The sequence below is a fragment of the Electrophorus electricus genome, chromosome 6 (assembly GCF_013358815.1).
Source record: "Electrophorus electricus isolate fEleEle1 chromosome 6, fEleEle1.pri, whole genome shotgun sequence".
Classification (NCBI taxonomy): Eukaryota; Metazoa; Chordata; class Actinopteri; order Gymnotiformes; family Gymnotidae; genus Electrophorus; species Electrophorus electricus.
The window spans coordinates 11,063,101-11,080,774 of record NC_049540.1 but is presented as its reverse complement, the minus strand read 5'-3'; the positions used below and the strand labels follow the sequence as shown (position 1 = coordinate 11,080,774).

At 38.3% G+C, this 17,674-nt stretch overlaps 1 protein-coding gene across 1 annotated transcript; it reads left to right on the top strand.

The window, feature by feature from the left end:
- The first annotated feature begins 1,147 nt into the window (after positions 1 to 1,147).
- LOC113570233 (probable global transcription activator SNF2L2) lies at positions 1,148 to 7,548 on the top strand. The gene is made up of 6 exons (XM_026998542.2): positions 1,148 to 1,379; positions 3,313 to 3,542; positions 3,889 to 3,994; positions 4,269 to 4,370; positions 4,887 to 5,019; positions 6,125 to 7,548. The coding sequence occupies exons 1-6, from the start codon at positions 1,296 to 1,298 to the stop codon at positions 6,274 to 6,276; spliced, it is 807 nt and encodes a 268-aa protein (XP_026854343.2). The 5' UTR covers positions 1,148 to 1,295; the 3' UTR covers positions 6,277 to 7,548.
- The last annotated feature ends 10,126 nt before the right edge of the window (positions 7,549 to 17,674 follow it).

Here is a 17,674-nt window from a genome sequence, read left to right as displayed (position 1 = left end):
ATTTTTTTAGGCTGCATATCTTTCCTGAATGTGCAGTGTTTACAAACAAACCCTTAAGCTTCCAGTGCTTCTGATTGGCTTGTCCCAACTGGCAACGCCCATGTTGACGGAGATGAACAAATGATAACGGTTCTGGTGTCAACTCTGCCACCGTCATGAATTGTCATATGGATGATGAATAACTTATATGTGATTCAGCCAACATGGATCACTGAAGCTGCATTTTCCGTAATATTATAAACAATGCATCTTTGTAACATAAACCTGAAAGCCATTGTCATTTGTTGCAGCCAATGACCTTGGGAAGAGAACAGTTATGACATAGAATGGAACTCTGACTCAGTTGTCCAGTATCCACTTGTGGATCTCTGGCTGACACTCAGGCACACACAGCACCAATTATGTTCCTCCACTGATAAACTGCCCCATGAAAGAAAATCTTATTGAGGGAACAATTCTGAGAGGAACGGATCAGCAAAAATATTGATCCAATGTGAGGGATGTGGTCTTAACTGACAAATGTAGAGGGAGGGGTGGGAGGGATAGCCACTAAGTATGTCTGGGTTGTTCAATTTACAAGTTATTACAAGGAATTATTCGATGACGTAAGTGCCCTGAGACGCAGAAAGTGCATATACTGCTGTGTGGCTGTGTGAGAGGCTGAAAGAATGCCCACAAAGTTGTTTGGATCCCTCTCAGTACCAGCGCACCTTGCAGTAAACCATCTGCAATCACGCATACACATGCACACATAAAAACGACCCTGCTACTTTAACAGAGCAACGTTTAAAAAGAAAGAGGGAGTGAGAACAAGAGAGAGGGAGAGGGGGAGGATGAAAAAAAGAGAAAGAAATCAGATTGCGACAGTCGATATTAAAACATGCAGCAAGAGAGAGAGGGAGAACCAGAGAGAACTCAGCTCTGGGCCTTTCCACAGGGACAATCTGAGAGAAAGGCTGCACTTCACTGGCAATTCCACTCTCTTCTTCTCTCCCCTTCTCTCTCCATCTCCCTCAGTCTCCCTCTCTCTCCTCCCGCTCCCTCTCTTTTGCTCTCCCTCTGTTTCTCCCCCCTTTCTCTCTCTCTCTCTCTCTCTCACTCTCTCTCTGTCTCTCTCTCTCTCTCTCTCTCTCTCACTCTGTCTCTCTCTCTCTCTCTCTCTCTCTCTCTCTCTCTCTCTCTCTCTCTCTCTCTCTCTCTCTCTTTCTCATCATCCCAACGCCAATTGATTTGTGTATGAAAAGCCGGGCGCTTTCTCGCCCCCTCTCCGGCTGTGCGTTCTGAAGGTTCAGCTGATGAAGAGACTGACTGCGCGCTGCAATGCTGGCTTGCTAATTCTCTCGCCTCCAGACAAGCGGCAGACTGGAGTCCACGGTCAGGTAAAAAAAAAAAAAGGAAAAAATCCTCCTTCCCTTCTCTCCTTCTCACCCTCGCGCCGGCATCCTCCCTCTCTCGCCATCCCGTGAACGGAGCATGCGATCATGCCTGGCTTCGACACACGGTCACACAAATGGAGAGAGAGAAAGAGAGCGAGGGAGAGGGAGAGAGAGAGAGAGAGGGAGTGAGTGTGAGAGCGTGTGTGAGTGTGTAGGTGTGAGCTGTGTCTGATGAGTAGGGAATGTTGCCCAGACGAATCGGTTGTTGTGCGGATCCTGGCACCTTTTTTTTCTCCTAGAGGTTACAAGGACAGGACGGTGCACACACATAGGCAGACGGAAGCATGCACACACACACACGCACAAGTGTGCATGCACACGCAAGCACACATGCACACCTATTTGCAATTGTCGGGCTGCTTGTCTTGTATATCACAATAACAGTATATTGCACTTTTTTGCAGGGGACGAAATGCTACCTATCTGACATGCATGCAGGGTTTTTAAGAATAGGCACCCTAAAACTGAATGTTCTCTTTTGGCATGCTTTTGCTCGACTGCTGTTCTGATGCAAGTATGTTCATTATGTATTTATGTGAGCGGTGATGTGTATGTGTGTGTGTATGTGTGTGTGTGAGGACACACATATGCATGCCTGCATTCCATTAAAATGCTTCTGATTATTAGAACTCTTCAGACATGGTGCCCTGGGGAGAGTGAACGAATGTATTCCATGTGTGAGTTTATGTCTTTGTGTATCCTTTCATATTTTTATTATTTCTATGTGTGCATGTGTGTGTGTGATTCAGACATCAATAGCTGGCACTGCCCGCATAGCAGCTTATTCAGGATTCATATTTTCTTCTCCCTCATGCTTCTCACTGCCAGAGAAAGAGGGTCTGCTTCATGCATATCACTGCACTTTAATTGCCTTTGTGTAAAACACGGTCTCGGCAGAGAAAGCTCTCCCATGCACACACGCACGCACACACACACACACACATGCACGGATGCACGCACACAAACGCTAACACACACACAAATGCACACACACACACACACACATACACACAGAGGGATGAAAAATGCTTCCTTCCTTCTCCTGTAGACATGAGAGCCAAAAAGGGGAAAAAACACAGGAAAATAACAGCAGCTTGAAGAATATCGGAGCCACAGAGTAGCTGAGAGAAAGTGTCGGGTTCTTTTATGTTTACCTGAAGCCCAGCTAATAAGCTGACTAGAGAATGATCGCAATGTCTGACTAAACATCACAACGCCATTGTTTTAAGTGCTTTAGGAAAGCAAGCCACTATCCAGTGTAACATTACTCTGACTGCCTAACCTATTTGTCTGTTGTGAATTACAATGGTTTCATCCTTCAGTGAATGATTGTTTAAAGTCTGTGGGACATCTGAAAGAGCTGCTTTATCAAATATTAACTTGAAGTGAAATTAGTCACTCATACTTCAGGGATTTCGTTTTTTTTAACCCCAATACATGAAGGAAAATATGTAACAGATGCTGCATTAAAAAAAACTGCATCAGTAAGAGGATAATTAAATAAAATGGATGAAGTTTTATATTACATGATTAAATGCGAATATTTTCAAAAAAATAAATGATTTTAATTTCTAACTTTTAAACATCAGAAAACAAACATAGTTAAGCAGAAGCATTTGATTAATCCTGGTATGATAGTTAATTCTCTGTCTCTACAATTATATCCATTATAAATTTTAAGGTTCAAGTGTCCTGCTATCTTACATGTCCAATATGTAGATGCTCTGTTATTTGCCAACCTTAAACTGTTATGCACATAATTCAAAATTATTCAACTTTGTCATAAACCCATTCACAATTACAATCCCCTTTCTTCCCAATTATTCCCAAATCCCATATCCTTATTAATAATTCCCTTTGAATTCTTTCTCTGTAGTCTCAGGCTGTCCAAAAGGGAGTGGCTGAGGATATGGAGGAGGAAAGCAGTTTGAAGAAGCGAAAAAGCGATCACCAGGGCAACCAGGCCCCTGAAGCTGGGCAAGAGACAGTTGAGAAGGTCAAAAGGCGACGGGGTCGCCCCCCAGCTGAGAAATTACCACCAAACCCGCCAAAACTTACCAAGCAAATGAACACTCTTGTCGACATGGTCATCAACTACAAAGACACGTATGTCTTCCAAAATAAAATATCAGCCATTTGCTTTAATCACTAAGCACCTGATGTCCACCAGCTCTCATTCCTCACCCTTGTAACTACATAAATTTCCTATTAGCTTCAATGTAATTACCAAATAATCCATTAGTAGTTATCAAATTATATGCCATATGTTAATAAATTCTTTAAATTGAAAAATATGACTTTTTATGGGGTTTAGACTTGACCTTCCAGGTTTACTGAAACATTAATAGGGTCCAGAAGATGCAAAGTGGTTGTAGGATTACATTGAGATATTAACAGAAAACATTGGTCTTTGTCTGATTCTTCTGTTATGTTATTAATTACTGTCTGGCAGATTGGGCAGGCAGATCAGTAAAGGTTTTGTGCAGCTGCCTTCCAGAAAAGAGGTACCAGAATACTACGAGCTTATTCGCAAGCCTGTTGACTTCCGGAGGATCAGGGTAAACTGAAGCCTTATAATAATGTCTTCTTTTTCTTCTTAGATTTTTGTATTAAATTGTATTATCACGCTATTTTTTTCCACCTTATTCATTAGGTTTTAGATCCTTCATCCTGTATCCTTTCTTTTACCTGACATTGATATTAGTGCTTTTATTTGCATTAATATCTATACATTTTTGGTTTCGTTTTCCCAGTTACAAGCTCAGTCATCTCAGGTACATTAGTTACTGGAAAGTTATTAGTAACTCTTTAACTAGTCTTTTGTTTTTTCAGGAGCGAGTGCGCAATCACAAATACAGGTGCATTGCTGACTTGGAGAAAGACATAATACAGATGTGCCACAATGCTCAGACGTACAACCTGGAGGGATCTCAGGTGTGCCTCAAGTACCTCTCTTTGGACCGTTCAAAACTGACATGCTTACTGCAAAACAATAATTCTCTTGTTGTTTTTTGGCTGAATAAATGCAGCAGCAATATTCATTATGTACACCAGAATGACACTATGAAGACTTCTGAATAAGACATACTGGACAAAACACAAATAAGAAATTTGTGCAGGAAGTGTTACCATAAATCGTGCACATCAGCATCAGCAAATATTTTACATCACCAAATTTTGTCAATGTGTAGGCTATGGCACACAAATTATTGTGAATTATTATTACACTTTCTTTAAAACTCTCAATAGGTTACATTACCCAAATCAATGGTAAAAATATTCAGCGAGCTTGTAGATTCTGTCACTTTTATATTGAAAACAAACCCTAGTATGTTACACTGGCAGACATTGCTAACAATCACTTACACTTATGTCCCAAGATTGTCATGAATAACTATCACACACAAATGTATTTTGAGCGGTAAATGTACTATCTCACTACTATTTCAGATCTTTGAGGATTCAATCGTCCTGAAGTCGGTCTTTGAGAGTGCAAGACAACGGATAGTAGAAATCAACCAAGAGGACAACGATGCTGTCGGAGGCAGTGAGGCAGTTTGTGCCGATCATTTAAATCTACAACGTAAGAAAAATTTTAATTGCTTACTATATGTCCCTTATAGGTTTTTTAGATATGATTGAAAGACATTGGGTGGTTTGCTATTTTGCACATGGTTTTCAACATGCGGGGCAGATTCTAAAGAAACACTATAGGTATAGCTAAAGTCTTTGACTAGACCCTCTCATTTAAAAGGAGGAGGAATCGGGTGAATATGACTCCATAATAGGAACTATATATGACATTAAATATCTAGTTCTTAGATGTTCTGAACTACTACTTCTGTTTCAGATAGGGCTGCCTTTGTGACCCATTTTTTACACTACAGATGCAGTAAGACTTTCCATTATATTAGGCTTAGGCTGCTGCAATATTTTTAAGAGACATTCCTGCGCCTGTCTGTGTGACTATTAATGACGGTATGGAAAAGCTTCTGCAACAGCCCGTTTTCGCAATCCATGAAATCCGTTAATTTATTGACTAGCATTTATACTGGCCTGAATTTTGTTTGATTGCCATACCAGCCCACATGCTTGCGAGATTTAAAGCTGATATAATGTAAAGGTGGCCATTGCAACAGCCTTTTAAAATCGGCACTGTCTTGTATGTAGTGTATGCATTACTTAGGGACACACAAGCTGCTTTGGACTATTCATTCAGATTTTGAACTTGTCATTCAGGCTTTTATAAACTTAAATATGTGGTAAGTACTTAATTTCAGCTTTAAATATCCGGTTCTCGATTGTACAGTAACTTTTATCATCTATTGAAGTTGCGTAAAAGAGCAAACAAACAAACAAACAAAAAAGAACAAAACTTTTTCAAAAGGTCTGATGAACACAAAGGTTATTTTATGGTCACTGAGGGTGTGAGTGCCCTCTAGTGTTGAAGTTCTGCATATGCGTAACCAGATTCAGGCATCCTGATGTCATAATGAACGATGAGACTGCTTAAATTTATCGGGAAACCTGAACTGAAGCAAGCATGTGACTAACCCAGCCAACCGATGAAGCATTCAGAGACATTTGGCTGAGCAGCACAACAGTGCCGCGCTAGGTATTTAAATGCATATCTTTGTATATCTTTGTTGAAGACACATTAAAGCAAGTGATTTCTTTTTATCTTGCAGTAAAGTCAGAGGCGGCAAATGCAAATTTTGATAAGAGCAGGGAGAGAAGTAGAACCACTCCGGCTAACTCCAGTGCCAAGGTGAAGGCTGTTTACAGTGACGAGGATAGCACGGAAGACCAGAGAGACAACACAGGCCTGGAGGATGGCTGAATCACATCTACACGCGTACAAACCTTACACCCCTCAACCATCTTGCTAGCATTCGGAAATCGAGCCCATCCATCACTTATGTTTGTGTGAACTGGTCCAGTGCTCCAAAGCTCCCAAAGCTGATCCCAATTTATAGTGGATGCTACACTAATATATATATTCAGATACTATTACAAATTACAACATAATAAACCAACTATAAGCATTAATGGAACAATTAATTCAGTATCAGTTTAAATATAATAGTGCAAAAATGCTTATATTGTGTCAATGATAATAAACTAAACAAATAAACAAACCATATCATTTAATTTTGCAGTTTCAAAATGATGGTGGACCTGTTGAATTAGATTAATGTTTTAATGACCAAATTCAATTACAATACCAGCCATTTTAGGACAGTTATACATCTGAGAGTATTCTAAATGTGATGTCCCAAGATTTTACTTCAAAAAAAAAAAAAAAAAGAAAGAAAAAAAAAAGAAAAGAAAAGAAATTAAAAAAATAAAAATCAGAATCAAAGCATTTTTTCTGTGCGGAACTCACTCAAGCAATTTATAGACAATGACTGCCTCCACTTATTTGAGTTGCCCTTAGTTGACTTGTTGGAGTAACTGTACTGATAAATGCCATGTAAACAGACAAGTGAGGATGGGACAATCCTAATGGGACAAGACAATTACCTTCCATAAGACATTTAAGTAAACTAACTTACTGGGTTTTACAGTGTGACCATTTGAACTGATACATTCATCCCCCTAATGGTGCAGTTAACATTCCTCAGCTGTTTTCTCTTTATCTCTTTATTTCAGATATAACGTTTCTATTAGTGTGACTGTAATAACATGGTTACCTCCCCTTTGTGCATTTTTATCCTCTTCTCACAGATTGCAATCATTTTTTGAGAACAGTGTTGAAAACTGAATCAAATAGCACCTCATATTTAATCAATCAGTGTCTTGACTATATGAATAACAAGCTCTGTCTTGTCTTGGAGCATGATGTACATTGCTGTATGGACATTGCCCTCAGAGAGAGGCGCCAAATGATAACATTGTCTTGCCTGTTGAGTTTTAAGGGGTTGGGAGAGATGATGGCTTTATAGATAGATTTTGAAATAATGTTTTTAAGGTTTATATGACATGAAAGTGCAAAGAGGTTTGATTCAAATCATCTTACTTGATAATAAAATTTTTATAAATACTCTTGACTATGCATCAGAACAACTCATTTGCTGATTTATTTTGGGCTTGCTTTTGTCTTGTTAACTTCAGATATCAGACTATTATCAGACTTTAGCCTCTATGGCAAAACCAATTATCTCTTTCTTCAAAACGTTTACTTTATCATTATATTGCAAATTCATCCAGTTATCACTTCATTTTTCATTTCCTTTTAAAAATTAGCATCTTTCACTCTATGAACCTGCCAGTCTATGAATCCATATTGCATATCTGCACACCAGTGTAGACAAGCGTGCATGAAGAACATAACCTCACATGTTACTTTAGTAATTTTGTTCAATATTAATGCCCTCTATATATCTGTCATGAATGCAGATAAACCAGTGTTTGAATTCTGTAATATAGCACACAGTTCCTGAAATATCACCCTGTCTTCACTGAGGATCAGTATTGCCATGCTTGTGTGCAGCTGTAGTTTACCTAGCATGCAACTTTGCATGACTGTTGAGAAAGGAGTGGGAAAACTTTCACAGGTTCTGTGTCCACCTGCATCTTACATTTACAAATTAAAGGTATGAATAGGCCGTAGTCTTCTCGTACAACTCCAATGAAATCTGGTGAAATTTCCCCACTTTGATGTAAGTCACACAAATTGCTGTTAGTGAGTTTGGTTCACTGTATCTCCTCATTTCTGACAGCTATGCCAATGAGAAGGCTAACGTCTGTTTGGCATTTTTTCCCATAAACAATATTGCTACCCACACTGAAGCCTTACATGTTGATTGGGTTTGGTTGACTTTTCATTTGTTTTTCATTGTGTCCTCTTCTTCAGTTTCATTTGAGGTAATTTTGAAGAGAATTAGATACTAAAGATTATTTAGTTATTATTTAGATTATTTATTTACTATAGATTATTCATGGACACCAACACAACCTGTACCAATCAGGCGACCCCCCTAATGTTTTCCCAACTTCCAAACTTTTCTGTGAAATCTGCATGAGCTTACAAGTCCCTATTTAAAGAGCAGCTGTCTCACAGCCTTCCTGTCAGCTTCCAGACAGAACCAATAAACCTGTGTAAACAGAGACAGAATGACCCAGATTTACCAAACATTTCTTTGTAGATTTTTAAGTTTGTTATTAAAGCATAAGAAGCAGGAAAAGGATCTCTGATAATAATATAATTATTATAATTATATTATAAATAATAATAATAATAATAATAATAAACACCTTTGTTTGTACATTGAACATTCCTACTTATGGATTCTGATTTTAGATACTGACATGTAGTAACCAATGAATCCTGAGAATCTTTTGACTAATTGCATTATATATGCACAATTTTGAAATGCTATTCCACTCCAATTTTTCTTGCTGTTTGCTAGTTACTTACATAAACTGAGCTAAACATCTGTCTCACCCTGCATGTGTTTTGACGTGTATTTCCAGTAGAGGGAGCAGTCAAGCTTATTTTTATGCTTGTCTACATGCTCATGTGCAAACTCAAACACAGACATATTAACTGGCACTGGTTACTGGCCAGTTAAAACTGCATAGGGTCATGGGCCATAATTTTGGGGCTCTTCATCTTGGACTGTTAGCTTGAAATTCAGTGCACTTTTTTTTCTGCATGAAATTCTGCATGCATGACCAAATCTTCTATTTCATACACATAGCCAGTGAATATTTCATTACCATACTGTTTATTTGCATATTTAACATTGTGATATTTCTTTATCAATTTACCATAAAACACCAACTGTAAATTTACATGTAAATGTGCCATTTATAAAAGAGAGAAATGCCCTTAGCATGCGTGCACGCACACACACACACACACACACACACACACACACACACACACACATATATATATAGATAGATAGATAGATAGATAGATAGATAGATAGATAGATAGATAGATAGATAGATAGATAGATATGGATTAATATCCATATCTATTATGCTAATTATGCTAATTAATTTTGGGAGTTGATTGTCATAATAAAGATAGCAATTTAATTTCTCACTACAAATTATAGATACAATTTACTACATAATCAAAACATTTTCAATATAATCACTGATGTAATTAATGTTATGAAGTTGTTCTGTTCATACTGATTAGCATCTAAGGACTATGTTGATATTTGATTGTCGTGATATTAAAACTTGTTAATAGTCACATTTTACAGTTTGTAAGGAAGACTTGAGGGAGCACTGAGCAATTGAAGTGCTTTTATATCAGATCATGCAGGACAATGTGACCTGAGCCATGTGACTTAGCAGAGTCTTCAGAATAGTGAGCGAGGTTAGTGGATTCCAGTAAATTGCTGTCAGAGTCTTTTGCCTTAAGGCTGATTACCTTAAATAAAATATTTCTGATGATTGGTTTACATTTTCTGTACATTTCTTCCATGAGAAGCATATGGTTCTGTTTCATAGTATACATACCTTATGCATTTGTTACATAATTTAGTAGGGGTCATTATTCTCTGTTACACCATTTAAAAATATTCCTGTAATAAAGCACAATAAACTGACAGAGAATGTCTGCAAATTTTAGTCTAAAATAGCATCATAGGAACATTTTTAATCAAATATTTTTAATCAATCTTAAGCTAAAATGGTTTTAATTTAATTTAATTAGTAAATGAAACACAGACTGCAGACCTCACAGGTGGCCTGCTGTCATTATCGCTACTTTGAGATTTTAGATGTTAGATCCTTAGATGTTACAAGGGGCCAGTTGAAACTAGTTGATGTGTCGTCTCCTTGATGTCCATGTGGAGGAGAGGTTCAATTGTGAACCTACTCTCTACCTTCACACACCAGCTTTATTGGTGCTGTGTATCCATGGCAACCTGGTCTGACAAGTTAATCAAAATACTAGACGCGGGAACTTGGCTTTCTGCTCCCAGCGGCCTATCAGACAGGCCACCTGTTATTGCCAAGCCTGCTTCGTATGGCAGCATCTGGAAGAGTAGAGTTATGCAGACTGTGCCTAAATGCACTACTCAAATTGATGAGAGAAGAGGGCTTGTACTGTTTATCATGAAGTAACCTGTAATCAGTATCACATACCGCTCCCTGGAATTTACCCGCAAATTCAGTGTTTTTCATGATCTCTGTCTGAAAATGTGAATCACAAACATTGCACATACCTGTAATTTTTTCAGTGTGAAAGCAAAATGAGCTCACCATGCATTTGTTTTTGCTTTTTTGGCAACATAATGGGAATAATTTTGCTAAGCATCATTTATCCAGTGCTAGAAGTACAAAATACATAAGGTCTATAAAGTGCTAGAGTTGTTAAACAACATAAATATTACCCTAAAATAAGTATTAATTTAGTCAGTCAGTATGGGAGCATCTTCTCTACTCTTTGTATACTTGTTCTTCTGGTGATGTAATATCTTCTCATGGTTTCTGCTACCACTGCTATACTGACACTAAATTATTTCTTTCTTTTCCACCCTTTGACATGCAGGTCTCCAGATGTATCTCAGCCCACCACTTGAAGCCCACCACTTGAAGCTCAACCCCAGTAAAACTGAGCTTCTTTACACTCCAGGTACTCCCAGTCCTTACCATGACCTCACAGTTTCCTTCGAGAACTCCCTGGTGTCACCATCTGAAGCTGCTCATAACCTGGGCATAACTTTGGACAACCAGTTGTTGTTCTCAAGTCATGTTTCAAATCTGACCTGGTCTGGCAGATTTTTCCTTTGTAATATATGAAGGATTCAGCCCTTTCTCTCACAGGAAGCTGCCCAGGTGCCTTGCAGTCTCTTGTAAACTCAAAGCTAGACTACTGCAACTCATTACTTGCTGGTCTTCCTCTAAGAGCAATCAGACCTCTAGAACCTGTCCAGAATGCAGCAACACAACTAGTCTTCAATCTTCCAAAGTTCACACATCATTCCACTGCTTCGCTCCTTTCATTGGCTTCCAGTAGCTGCAGCATCATATTTAAAACCTTGATGCTTGCCTACAATGCCAAAAATGGACCAGTCCCTTCATACATGAGGTTAATGATCAAAGCCCGATCCATACCTCGAGTACTTTGAACCTCAAGTATGGCTTGGATTGAAATATCATGCTTCAAGTCTCATGGAAGACGACCATCAAGACTATTTTCTGACCTGGTTCCTAGATGGTGGAATGAACTTCCTCTTGCTGTGCAGACAGCAGAGTCCCTTGCAGTTTTTAAACACAGACTGAAGACCCATCTATTTGTGGAATATATAAATGACTACTGATCCTGCTTCTATATTGACTAAGTGAAACTAGTACTTGTAGTAATTGTAGAGTATTGTTTATTACACTGATGTTGACTAACAAACTCTAGTACTTATTATTTATTGCATTTATTATTGTCAAAGATAGCACTTATATATTTTGCATTTTTAGACATAAGCATTAATCCCTGTATTTCTACTGTAACGTCCTGAGTGCTGCAGGGCGTGGAACAGAACGCACAGACTCCCTCGACTTTGTGAAACAATTAATGACACAAAACATAAAAGACAATGGTGGCACTCACACATAATATTAACAGTGAACATAAACACACAACACTAATGACAAAAATTGTGACATTAACACAGGCTAGACAAACATGGATACTGACATTATACTCTGACTCTAACAAATAATGTCCAAAAGTGAGGGGCGCACTGACAGGGGTTTAAATAGACTAACAAACACTAACGATTACCCCCGTACAGGTGCGTGCCCTTATGGGAGTGTGGCCACAAACAAGAGTGAATCCCCCCTGCATGCGGCAGGCCGCACCACGTGACTTGTGGGGGGGTTGGGGGGAAGCGTCCTGTGACATCTACAGTATTCTAGATCATTGGTATATTGGATCATTGGTATATTGGATCATTGGTATATTGGATCATTTGTATATTGGATCATTGGTATATTGGATCATTGGTATATTGGTATATATAACCTACTCTACTGGCTAGGATGTATTCTATGAGTAAATGAGAAAGCACTTTTGTAAGTCACTCTGGATAAGAGCGTCTGCTAAATACCATAAATGTAAATGTAAATGTATTTGATTAGAAGAGCTTCCATAAATAATATACTTTTTTGATGCTTGAATAATAGATTTTGCCACCAGCTGAATAGTTTGAGATGAGGAGGGTCAAGTCATTGGGGCTAGAGTCCTGTTGTGTCTATACAGGCAGCAAATCTGGATAAGGTAATGGTATCTGTTGTACACGGTGTACTACTGTAAATTTTCCTGCCCAGTTTTTGGCTTTCTGGAACAAATTACAAACGTTCCACAGGAATCTTTCAAAGATATTGTCTGGAAACATAGGAAACATGTTATATAGGAAACATATTAGTAATGATGGTAATGTCCCAGAAATTAGACACAACACCCCCCAAAAATATGTTGAATTAATGTTAAAAAAAGTATGTTAAAAAACAAAAACAAAAGCAAGCTGATATAAACAGTTTTATCTAACCACAGGTCTGTTTTCATTTTTCATTCACCAGCCCCTTGTTGCCAGGAGCATTAAGAACGAATTTTGCCATCAATTAATTTCATCAGCTCTAATAGTCATAATTGTATCATCAGTGTCATTCATCAAAATCAACCAGGGCCTCTTGAATCTGTGAAAGTCAACCAGACACATGCTGCATGATGACAGCTGATGTGTATGGCGCATGTGCCAGCTCATTACTGCAACTGTGCTGTAATTTGAGACACCAACATGCTGGTTTGCATGAGCTTGTATTTACAGCGCACACTTTCTCATCTGTTCCTATTTCCATGAGTGTCCCTGTGTAGCACTATGTGGTCTCTATGACTGCCATATTTGTTCTTTAGATTTATCTGTTCTTTCAACTTGCACCTGAACAAGGGCATTGGTGTCAGCTTTTAAAAAAATTATTCTTAATGCATAGCGATGTTCACACTGATTGCACCCATGACCCTGCTAACCATTATCTCTGCATGTTAAAACATTTTCATTTTCCCACCCAGCTCCCCCACACACATACTCTTTATATTATAATCTTTCTGTATTGTCAGTGATGTATTCCTGTTACCAAATAATTCCATACTATATCTTAAACCTGACTTTTACAATAAAAAAAAAAAAAACTTGTGGGGACCTGACAAATCTCCCCACAATATCAAAATTCTTCATGTTTTCCAATCAGGGAAGATATTGGAGATATTGGGTCTTCAAAGCCAAATATATACTTACCTACCCTTCACAAACATAAGTAAAAACAAGCTTTCTTTACACTGTTGTTCAATATTCACCTCCAATTAGGGCCCCAATTTCACTGTACATGCCTACATTGCTGTTCCTCTCAGTTGCCACTGACGCTCCATTCTACTGCAAGCACCCTTGGAGTATGCCTCTTGGAGTGGGAGGCAGGTCGCCAGTGCTTTTTCCATGAATGTTAATCCTGTAGTGTTGCTTAGGTACTGAATCACCTTCCACTCAATTTCAAGGTTAGACAGATGGGATGCACACACACACACACACACACACACACACACACACACACACACACACACACGCTTTCTCAAATTACAATCTTGCATCGCTCCTTTCCTTTTCTCTTTTTGCATGGTACTGGCTCAATGTGATTCAACCATACTCGACTCGATTTTGGTACATGCTACTTTGTTGTCCACTGCAGGCATACCTCCTATACCATCAGAGCATCATCGGATAGTATGAAACACTTCTTGCTTATTGAAACACAATCTTGAACAGAATTATACAAAATAGTTAAGTGTACAATATACTGCAATGTAATACAAAACAGCAATATAATAGCATACAGCACAACAATAGAACTAACTAGCTAATGTTATTTATTTTTATTAATGAAGTCTTACAGACAAAACTATACACGTACAAGTATACAAAATCATTATAATAAGAACATGAAGAATAACGTTCCAGGGGTACTGTCACAGTTCCCATAGTGATGCATTCCCCTGTGCTTCCTTGTTTTGGTCTCTTTCTGTTTCACCTCCTGTTTAGTTCTCCACCCTTGACTACTGTCACCTGTTCTTTGTTAGTACTCTCATTAGTTCTTTTGTTTAAGCCGTGTTTTATAAAAGCAGGTATTCATAGCTGTCTTGTATACCTGCTCAATGAATGTGTTTCTCTGTTCCCCAGTTTGGTCTTTGTTCTATTTTGGTTGTTGGCCTGTGTTTCCTTTCTTTGTTTGTTTACTTGCATTTAGGTTCACACATTGTGTTAATAAAGAGCGATCACTTTCGCACTTGTGCCCTCCCTTACTTAACTACCTTTTACAGGTACATACATGCATCTACTACAATTATAACCATTTTAAGAGCTTTCTTAATTATAGAGGAGGAAAATAATTAAATTCTCAATATATTAACTTTGAGGTCATTCAGAAAATGAAGGCTTGGACTTGTTACATTTTGTTTTGTTTATGTAATATTCAGCTCAAATATTTAGACATAAAATAAAACCATTCACATCAAGAGAGAGAAAAGGCCAACATCAAAAAGGTGCTGAGTCTTACATAGGCGAGGCAAACGTTTCAGAGCTCATTTAGCAATACAATCCATACAGAAGTGTACAAAAAATAAACCCCAACTAGCCACTTCAAAAGGGGGAGGGGCATATTATCACCACAACAACTAGTGAAGATACCACTTATGAGCCTCACCTACACAAAGCACTCAGTACATAAAACATCGAAACAATACACACACACACACACACACACACACACACACAAACAAACCCCAGTCAACCGCTATTTCCCAACCACTGCTTAGCACTCTGCATATCAAAAATAAACTAAACAACTTTGAACCAACAGAGCAAATTGATACAAAACATATGTGCTCTAGACAGCTATATACCTGCAATAGTAAGGAATCTGCCTAAAACCAAATGCCTTAACAGTGACTATACGAAGGATTCAGCCCTTTCTCTCACAGGAAGTTGCCCAGGTGCTTTGCAGTCTCTTGTAAACTCAAAGCTAGACTACTGCAACTCCTTACTTTGTGGTCTTCCTTTAAGAGCAATCAGACCTCTAGAACCTGTCCACAATGCAGCAGCATGAGTAATCTTAAATATTCCAAAGTTCACACATCAGTCAACTGCTGCGTTCCTTTCATTGGCTTCCAGTAGCTGCCTGCATCAGATTTAAAACCTTGATTCTTGTCTATAAAGCCAAAAATGGATCAGCCCCTCGATACATGATGTCACTCGTCAAATCCCAATTCGTACCTCAAGTACTTTGAACCTGAAGTATGGCTCATCTTGAAACACCATGCTTCAAGTCTTATGGAAGACAAGCATTAAGACTATCCTCTGTCTTGGCTCTAAGATGGTGGAACAAATTTCCTCTGGCTGTCTGGACATCCCTTGATGCAGACTGAAGACCCATCTATTCGTGGAATATTTAAATGATTGATCCTGCACCTATGTTGAATAACAAACTCTAGTACATATTATAGGATATTATTTGTTATATAAATCATTGTCTTATCATTGTCTGAGATAGAGCTTATATGGGTTTTGCACTTCTCAGCATCAGCATTGATCCATGTATTTCAAATGTGTTCCAGTTCAATGGTATCTTGAACTTTAACCTACTGTACTGACTAGGATACATTCTATAAGTAAATGACAATGCACTTTTGTAAGTCGCTCTGGATAAGAGTATCTGCCAAATGTTGTAAATGTAAAAACAAAACTCTAAATGTCACAACAACCACTTTTGCCACTGTTGGGCCCCTGAGCAAGGCGCTTAACCCTCAATTGCTCAAGTTGTATTCAGTCATAATTGTAAGTCGCTTTGGATAAAAGCGTCAGCTAAATGCCATAAATGTAAATGTAATGTAAACAACCATGGATGTAACACCCCCTCCCATTAAAAAACGAATATGGTCGAGAATCAGGGGACCTGAGTTAAGCATCATGTAAGGCATTCACCGATCCGCTCTTATGGCGCACATACAGATCATATTCCTGGAAAAACAACGCCCTTCTCATCAGCCGTTGATTTTAATTACACATATCATTTAAAAATACCGAAGGATTATGATCAGTAAACACAATACGAGGTTGGGCTCTGGAACTAATGTGTTCAAGGCTAATAGAACTGGAAGGCTTTTTTTTTCTCAATAGCCAAATAATGTGACTGATAACTAGTGAACTTCTTTGAAATGTTACAGACCAGATGGTCTATACCACAGTCGTCTTTTTGCAGCAAAACTGGACCTGCACCTAGATTACTGGCATACATCTCTAATTTAAATAGTCACTCTGAATCAGAAGCAGACAGTACAGGTGAACAACAAAGCTAAGCCTTTATGGCAACAGAGGCATGCTAACAAACTGAAGGCCATGCAAAAACAGATGAATTTTACCAAGTCTGTATGGGGAGACATTACAGAATCAAAATTCTGTAAAAATCCCCTTTAGTAGCCAACCCTCAATCTCAGTACTCTGAGTAGGAATATGAAAAAATAAACCACAATAATGTGTAATCAGTGATCTAATTTCAGAATCTGTTTTTGCTCAAGGTGTGACAAATAGCCACCCAAATCCTGAGGTATAACTGAATTGAGTAAACATGAATGGCACAGAAGGAACAAACCCATCAACTCCTCAGGCATCAATGAGACCATGGCAGAAGAAATGACATTAGGTTTTGACTGTGAATGAGAGAAATGCCATTTCAGCATGTTAATGTGGCACATGCAAGTTTTGTATTTTCTGTCAGAAGTCCATATAACACTTTATCTCAGTGAGACACTTCACAACTACATAGAGTCCAGAAAACCTTGCACATAATGATGATCCAGAAAGAAGCAATAAACTAACCCCTCATCACCAGGTTGAAATACACATTTTATCATATATCTCTTTTATATTTTTGGACTATACTTTTTTATAACTCCCTCTTAGAAAGTTCACAGGCATTTCGTAACTGTGTTCTAAAATGACTCACATATTCAAGTTTACACTGAGGTACCTAATCTTATCTTTTAAAAGTTTTAAAGGACCTCTAACTGTATGACCAAAAAACAGGTGAGCAGGGCTAAAACCAGGAGACTCTTGAACAGTTTCACAAACTGAAAATAAAACTAGAGGTATCCTTTTGTCCCAGCCTGTCTCAAGACAGTATTTTTGCAACAGTGATTTTAAAATTTGGTGAAACCTTTACAAAGCTCC